Source organism: Gastrolobium bilobum, unplaced genomic scaffold (genome assembly GCF_033153095.1).
Source record: "Gastrolobium bilobum isolate Gb01-03AN ecotype WA unplaced genomic scaffold, APGP_CSIRO_Gbil_v1 utg718150, whole genome shotgun sequence".
NCBI classification, from domain to species: Eukaryota; Viridiplantae; Streptophyta; class Magnoliopsida; order Fabales; family Fabaceae; genus Gastrolobium; species Gastrolobium bilobum.
The window spans coordinates 8,722-17,218 of NW_026895698.1; the positions used below are offsets into that span (position 1 = coordinate 8,722).

At 34.1% G+C, this 8,497-nt stretch overlaps 1 protein-coding gene across 1 annotated transcript; it reads right to left on the reverse strand.

Moving 5' to 3' along the window:
- Window positions 1-3,000: 3,000 nt before the first annotated feature.
- On the reverse strand, window positions 3,001-5,187 carry LOC133291833 (uncharacterized). The gene is made up of 4 exons (XM_061490166.1): window positions 4,315-5,187; window positions 3,981-4,187; window positions 3,271-3,385; window positions 3,001-3,083 (listed from the first exon to the last, which is right to left on the reverse strand). Exons 1-4 carry the CDS (start codon window positions 5,185-5,187, stop codon window positions 3,001-3,003), a joined length of 1,278 nt encoding a protein of 425 aa, XP_061346150.1.
- Between the last annotated feature and the right edge of the window lie 3,310 nt (window positions 5,188-8,497).

Below are 8,497 nucleotides of genomic sequence, written 5' to 3' on the forward strand. Positions count from 1 at the left end.
AGAGTGTAACATATTCGAATTGGTGTAAAACGTAAAGTTGGAAATTGGCTAAGTGAGTTTATGGGAACTCCTTAGTAACTTATAATAAGTAACGTAAGTGATAAAAATAGTTTAAATAAGTCTTCCGCAAGAGTTTATGGTTACGGTCACAGCTTTTAATTATTACGCCTTTTTATGTTTTAAATGCTCGCGTAATAATCGGAAAAAATTTATTCGCGTATCATAATTAATGTTAACAATACCGGTACGTAACGGGCTGTTACACACCTTTCCCATGAACCAAATAGAGGACTTTCAACATCTGGTTTCTTGATTGTTCCATTAACAAAACCAAGCTTGTTCTTGGATAGGAGTGCCATACGCATTGATCTTTGCCATATGTGGAAGTTCTTTCCATTCATTGAAGGAGATACTAAGACCAGCGATGGGCTTTCATTGGGATGTAGGTAATAGGGATTGGATTCTGGTGCTGGTGTTGTATTCTGGTTTGGTACTGCTCTTTGAGTTGGTGCTGATGCTGCATCTTCCATTTTCTTGATTGATGAAAAGAAAACAAAAAATTTCGAAAGGAAGAAGAAGGAAAATCTTTTGAGAAGAATTGGGAACAAGAGAAGGTGAATACCAGAGCTCTAGATGAGCTCTGATACCATATTGAAAACTAGATAAAAGATGAAAAAGATTGAATGTATTGAATGAACTCTCAAGGTTACATTGCTGATATATATACAACAACAATCAAACTAAAGCACGGAAGCAAAGACTCTTTAACTGTAAATAACAGAAATAACTAACATCTAACTAACTCACTTCTAACTAACTGAATTAATTACAAGCTAATGTATATATTAACAAAAAGAACAAGAAGTTAAACGACGTTGCGCCCGACACATGGAGAGAAAATAAATAAGTGTATTGTATTGATTCAAATAAGGTTGCTGGAGTCCAGAGACAAATTAATACCCGTATATAGGTGCGTGGAGTATGGTTACATTTGGTTTGGAATATCACTCTATTCAATAAAAATAAAAGGGTTTGATGAAATAGTCATGGACTATCATATATTCGTATTAACAAAATTACTCTTATTAAATAGCTTAAGGCAGGTATTCTTATACTAGAATAAAAAAAATTATACCTAATTTTAATTTAGCCATTGATTTGCTTTGTATATATGACTTACATATATAATAAATCAGAATCGTTAGATATAAATATGATCGACGATGCAAGATTGGAAATGTAACTGTCTAAAATGATTTTGATCCAATAGATAATTGATATTACAAAATAACCTTATTTTCTTTAACTTTTATTCCAGGCCGTTTGACGTGACATAATTACAGAAATTAGAATCCTAACATTTTCAATAATTTTCACAATAGAGAATGAAAAGACAATTATTAATTATATCAATTAAGGGTTTTATATTTCTCATTCAACATGAGAATTGAATTCTCATGTTGTAGAGACAAAAAACATGTGGGACCCGTATGTAAGAAAAAATTATGTGTAGGACCCACGTTGACACAGAAATCGAAGGGTGTGTAGGAAAATTCAAATTATCATGTTAAATGAGAATTATAAAACCCATCAATTAAATATATGTTATGCATCATCAATATTAGTTAAGTAATCTAGTCTAAACATTCATCATATATCATTTTATTTATGAGATTAATGTTTTTAATATTGTAAGAGATAATTTTATCTCATATATATATATATATATATATATATATATATATATATATATATAATATGTGAGGTTTATATTATCTTTTTCTTTCACTTCTCTTCACATGGACCTCATACACTTTTATGTATATAGAAGATAAAATTATCTCTTACAACATAAGAAACAATTATCCAAATATATCACTTAATATTATCTTTTTAAGGGCTGTAAATACAAATGTTAACATGTAAGTTCATTCGATGCCTATAACCTGTTTTAGATAACTCATCATTAGGGGTTTGAGGGTTTCGTATATATAATAGACCAATTCCCAATACCAAATAATTTCCTTGCTAAACTTTGACCCCATAATAAATTTATGGCAAGCAAGGACCCTTTAGATTTCATTTCATCTACTTATCCTAATAAGAAATATTGGAAATTAGGTATAGCAGATGAGAAAAAAAGGTGACCCACACAATTGACGGAGAGACAGCTATTTGATCTTGTGCATGTCAGCCATGACTGACACAGACCGGGAGCAACCTTATAACAAGGGAACAAAACTATACATAGTGATACGGTGGTGGGTACTCCTTTTTTTCAAATATAAAAATTTTTATTTTCATTTTTGAAATTTTTTTTCTGGCCACCTTTAAATTTTTTCCACGTTTGGAAAAAGGAAATACCTACTTGGGTATTCCTATAGGTTGGAATTGGTTGTTGCGTTTAAAGCGTTCCATAATTCAGTACAAGGGTAGTTATATATCTTTGGATCACTTTGAAGAGACATTAATTAGGCATTGCCATATAAATCCCTGCTATGTAGATACTTAGACCATGACATTTAAATAGTTATTATCTCGTGGGACGTGGCAGCAATATATAATGTATAATTGTGTATATATTACATAATGAGGGGTGCTGCTTTTCCAATAGCAATTAAAACGTGTGATATAAGTCGCAGTTTCGGTAAGTGGGACTAGGACTCAGTTGTTTCTGATATGAGGTGAAAAAAAGAAAAAAAAGCTCAATCAGTTGATCGTGTCGTGGACCAGAGTTAATGGAGATTCCAGCACAGTGCTTTTCATTGTCCTCAGTGTTTTTTTTTTCTTTTTTTCTTTTTTTTCTTTTTTGAGATGTTAAAGATATTTAATTAAAAAACTGCTGAGGGCAAACACAGATGATTTTGATATAATCACCTCTGGTCTGTCTAGATGAACGTTAAGAGGTGTAGGAAAAGGTGACAAAAAAGAAGAAAATGGTACCATGTGAATACAACTAAATAATTGTGATTTACTAATAACAAAATCCTCTCGCCAAGACTACTTGTGAGCTACTTCATGACACCGCTGTGCAACTAAGTTGAAAGTTGACAAAGCAATTCTTCTTTGCTTAACACTTCTTTGCAAGCAGATGGCTGAAAAACATCAAATAAGCATATCACAATGGTGGGAACTAGAATATTATGAGCCTTGATGAAAATTTCAAAAGGAAAATGTAAGAAAGATAATTCCTACTTTATTGGTAGTAATAAATTATCCGGTAACTTATCGACAGACACTGAATTCCAGCATAAAAAAAGATTGTAATTTTTACCTGAAGCAATGACAACAATTTGCCCATTACGGTGTCCACGTCCTTGAACATAGTTAAGCTCTCTGGAAGAGTGTTCCTTAGAAAGAATAGCATTGCTGACGCAGCTTTTTCCTAGAAAAGCAACACAAGATTATTAACTTATAAGACATGTTTGAAAAACAAGATAAAGAAGACACACATGCTGATGATAATAACAATAATGACTTGCTCGGTGATAGTGAAAATATAAAGAATGGAAGGATGAGTAAAATATCTAGACACTGTTCATGCTTCCAAGCATTGCCAACGTTCCCACCCCAAGTGTTCATTTCAAAGAAAAACTATCAAAAGATAAATTGCTAAAAAATTTCAACATGAGATTGAGAGGAGGTATGTATCTTGATCATAATAAGAGGAGGTACCTTTTAACTATACACCAGGGATTATACCTTTGTTTATATAGTCATGAGTGGCATACCAAAAAACTAGCAGCAAAATTCATTCAAATGAAGCAATGGATGAAGTGAATAATCTAAAACTGAATTAATCCCCTAGACTACTAGCAAAGTGAGTTTATATGTACTTCAGAGTTGTTTCTCCTGTATTTATGTTTCAGGGAAATGAAGCAACTATCTATGGGTTATGGAAGTTTGTAGATCATAATAATCAGCTTTAACATGATGCAAGTAAATTCAAATTCAATTTCACATCTATATATCTACAATACCTTCACTTTATAGTCCTGATCATTGTCAAGTGCAATAGAAATTAAAGCATTGACAAGCTTAGGATGATAAAGGGTTTGCGCCACATGGACAAAGTTTGTAGGCGTCTCCATAAAATTAAAAGCTGCCAACCTAACTTGAGCATGAGAGTCTCGGAATGAATTCAAAACTTTGGTCAGCACTTCCCCAAGAAAATTTTCCATCAATACCTGCAAAAATGTAATTAATAAACAAAGTTTAGACAGTGTGAGAAAGTAGTAAACCTCACCAGCAATTAAGTCAAAAAGTTATTAATATATATGAAAGCAAAGAGAGGTGTTAAGATGATGAGGTCACCATTTCATCAGAGAACTCTTTTGAGATCACAGTAAGCATTGTAATTCCAGCATGGCGCTTCTTCCATTCCTTGGAATCCAAGTAAAGAGGCAACAGTTCAGAAGCAATTGCCAATACTTTACTCCCTCCAAGTGTAACACAAAGTTGTTTCAAACACTTTATTCCAAAGTCATGGTCATGGTCATGGTCACCAACACCACCATCCTCTTCAATACACAGAAGCATTTTCATAGAAACGAGGAACAACCTAACCACAGTTTGAGAAGGAAGGTTCAGCAACACGTGTTCACCGTACTCTTTTACCTCAGTCATGGCCATAACCAACTCAAACGCCAAACGATGCGTTTCATTGGTCAAACCCTCACTCTCCGCGATCTGAAGCGCGTCGAGAACCATGTCACTCACGTAAGGCTTCAACAGAAGAGGCTCTTGAGACACCAGATTTATCAACTCAACGAACGCGATTCGAAAATAGGTACCTTCGAAACCGTGCAATAGTGTGAACACGCCAGCCATCATCGCGCGTAAGAGCTCATGGAACAGTGAAGGATCAGAGAACAACTGAACCAAACTCACAACCGCACCAAACGACGCAACCTGAACGTTAGGGTTCGACGACGCCAGAGAAATCAAGAACGACGAATGAAGAAGGCGGCGGCGGTCGCGGAGAGCATCGCAAACAAGAAAACAACAATCGTTTGGCAACGAACACAAAACCAACAGCGCGACTTCACGAAACTTGTCGTCGTCGTTTGAAGCGATAGACGACACAAGCCATTCAAGAATCTGAGGCCAGTGTTGATGAGTTTTGTATATAGCGGAAACGGTTTCAGCGAGGACATAGAAAACGAGTCTTGGGACCTCTGACTCCATCACTATCAGAAGAAAGGTTTTGGATTCGGAAGATTTTGGATTCTTTTTCTTTTTCTTGGTGTGGTTTGGAAGGTTTTGGATTCTTGCTGAATGTTTACATTGACATGCAAGGGTTGCCTTATATATATAGAAAACTTTTTGGGCTCGTTTGGTGGGTAGGATATGATATGAGGCTGATAAGGGTAGGATATGATATGGGGCTGATAAGCCTCCTGTGTTTGATGAGCACCTGATTAGTAATCTGATAAGATTATGTTGAAGGAGAAAAGAGAAAGAAAAAATAAAATATAATGCAATAAATACAAATATATTGGGTAACGTGGGTATTTATTGGGTATCCAATATTGATATCCTATCCTATTGAATCCTAACCCAGCTCCTCCCATAAGATAAGAAATCATGCATTGGATAGGATAAAATGAGACAATAGGATAAGCTAATCATATCCTATTGACTCACCAAACAAGAGATAAAAATAGGATATAGTAAACTATCCTATCCTATCTTCTTTATCAGGTGCTCCAAACATATCCTTGTATTCTTAAATGACGAAAAAGGTCTGATTTTAAGATGGCTTTTCAAAATTAAAGACTCTTACGCAATATCTGTAAAAGTCAAAAACTGTTTTGTGTTAATATATCGGGATCATTGGTTGTACTTTCAAAGTACATCAAATGGTGTGATTTTTTTTTTGATAAATAATTGTGTGCTTTTAATTAGGATACCTTATTCGCTTATTTGGAGGACTAGATCAAGAAGATATGATATGCTAATTTATCATATTTTACTTTTAACTTATGTTTGGTGAATCAATAAGATATGATTAGTTTATACTATTGTCTCATTTTATCCTATTCAATATTTCTTATCTTATGGAGCAACTAGGTTAGGATTCAACGGAATAAAATAAAAATATTGAATACCCAATTTATCCCCACGCTATTCAATATATTTATAGTAATCTGATAAGATTATGTTGAAGGAGAAAAGAGAAAGAAAAAATAAAATATAATGCAATAAATACAAATATATTGTGTAACGTGGGAATTTTTTGGGTATCCAATATTGATATCCTATCATATTGAATCCTAACCCAGCTCCTCCCATAAGATAAGAAATCATGCATTAGATAGGATAAAATGAGACAATAGGATAAGCTAATCATATCCTATTGACTCACCAAACAAGAGATAAAAATAGGATATGATAAGCTAATCATGCATTGGATATGATGGGCCTAATATTGGACAATCAATTGGGTTTTAAGCCCATGGTTATTTTGTTTTGATATTTTAGGTCAAAGCCCATGGGTTTTCTCTCAGAACCAGCCGACAACATGGCCGCACCATGACACGAGCTGTCGAACTCGCGCAAATTAAAAATTAATTCTTTAGGGTTCAGAAAATTTTGTAGTAAAGTGCAAACCCTAAGTCGTCTCTCAAGGAAATTGTTTGGGTAAAAATCGCTTACGATGACAGAAAATAAAATGGGCGTTTTGGATTTTGATTCAATAATTAAAAAGGCAGAATGTAAAATTGTATGTAAAATTCGTAATTAAAAATAACCAACCTAAGGTTTGGGTTCCATGGACGTCTTTCCTCGGATAAGAAGATATCAGAATCGTGATTGATTTGTCAATCGGATCAGAATCCTTATTTCCAATTGACAACCCTCTCTAAGCGATCGCTTAGCATTTGATCAAAGACGATGCTTCTACTCATACAATCGCAGAGTATCAGCCCGCTTGATTTAAGGTCATAGGGTCAATCAACCTAATCATCAAATTTGATGATTAATCCCTTTCCATAATCGCAATCGCGAACCTCAGATTGAATATCCACGATCGCACGATATCAATCTGAGTTGGGAATGGAAACAAAACTGATTTGAAATAAACGCAGATCCTCAAGACCAATCCATGGAATCCATTACCCTTAGGTTGATTAAAAGGTTCTTAGCCTCGCATGGCTAAGGTAAACATAATTGAAATAAAAAGAAGAAGAAGAAGAAAAAAGATGAAGAACGCAATTGAATAAAAACTCAGAGAGAACTTCTCTGTTGTAAAAATTGACTACCAAGGGTTTCCTAGAGTCCCCTTTAAATAGCCGTCACGCAGGACGGCTAGGGTTTCATCGCTTCAGCCCAAACATAAAATAAAAAAACCGAATAAAATAAAATGAAACAATAAAACTTGGCTTTGGGCCACTTAAGTAATTGGGTTTTAATTTAAATTACAAGCCCAATAGTCAAACAAAACTTGGTGTCCAAAATCGACCAGCTTCTAGTCCGAATTGGGCTTAGAGCTCTGCATAAGAATTGTAGCTCTCTGTGTTATCTGAAAAACCCAATAAGAATGGAGTCAATCCGACAACTATGGACCGAGATATGGCCAAAATACAGAAGTAACGTAAAGCTGAAAAATTCTGACGAAAATAAATTAAACCCAATTAAAAACTAAAAACCTAAATTAACTCTAACAATCATTATTTTATTCAAATAAATCCTAAAAATACTAATCAAGAGTAACAAATAAGTGTAACAAAATATGTGTTATCAAATTCCCCCACACTTATCTTTTTGCACTACTGGGCAAAAACTAAAATTGAAAGTAAATACTAAGATCAACCAATCCTTTCTAACAATTACCAATCATACAGAAAATATACAAAGATCACAAGTCTTCTACAGATAAATCAATCAGGACAGAAATTCCCTAATCTCAAATCACAAGACCTGCTAACTTCAACTGCAACTGCTAACTGCATAAAAATGGTTCCTCACAAGATGCTCTCAATTTTTCTCTCAAGTGTATCAGTTAATTCAGTATATCACTCAAATCAACTCAAGAAAATCATCCTACCAGAGGCTTGCTCAAGTTCTACTTCTCCACTGCTCATAACACATGCATGCACAAATCAAGAGGGCTTTATGCAGGGTTGTAATGGGGCTGAGGTAAAGGTATGGATGAATATGGAAGAGAAAGCTAAACACCCCAGAATTTTACAAAGAGCAAAAGTTAAGAACTAAACTAAGAACATAAAACAAAGATACTGAAAAGATAAATACTTTTTTTTCTTTTTCTTTTTTTTTTGTTTTTTTTGTTTTTTTTTTTTTTTTTCTCTTTTTTTTTGTTTTTGTTTTTTTTGTTTTTTTTTTGTTTTGAAGAAGTAAAACCACATAGCATAAATGAATCAGATAGTCACCCCTCACACTTAAACTTTTGTCCGTCTCGGGCAAACCCCCACACTTAAACACAACATCACAATGAAACCAATGCTCAGTAAAACTCCAGGGTGTGGAATTAATTGGT

Excerpts from the sequence above, each read along its gene's own strand:
- LOC133291833 (XM_061490166.1), bottom strand. The coding sequence starts at position 5,187 with ATGGAGTCAGAGGTCCCAAGACTCGTTTTCTATGTCCTCGCTGAAACC. Across the intron at positions 3,386-3,980 it reads ATCAGGACTATAAAGTGAAG|GAAAAAGCTGCGTCAGCAAT; the intron begins GTATTGTAGATA and ends TTGCTTTTCTAG. Across the intron at positions 3,084-3,270 it reads GTTGTCATTGCTTCAGGTAA|AAAGAAGTGTTAAGCAAAGA; the intron begins AAATTACAATCT and ends CCATCTGCTTGC.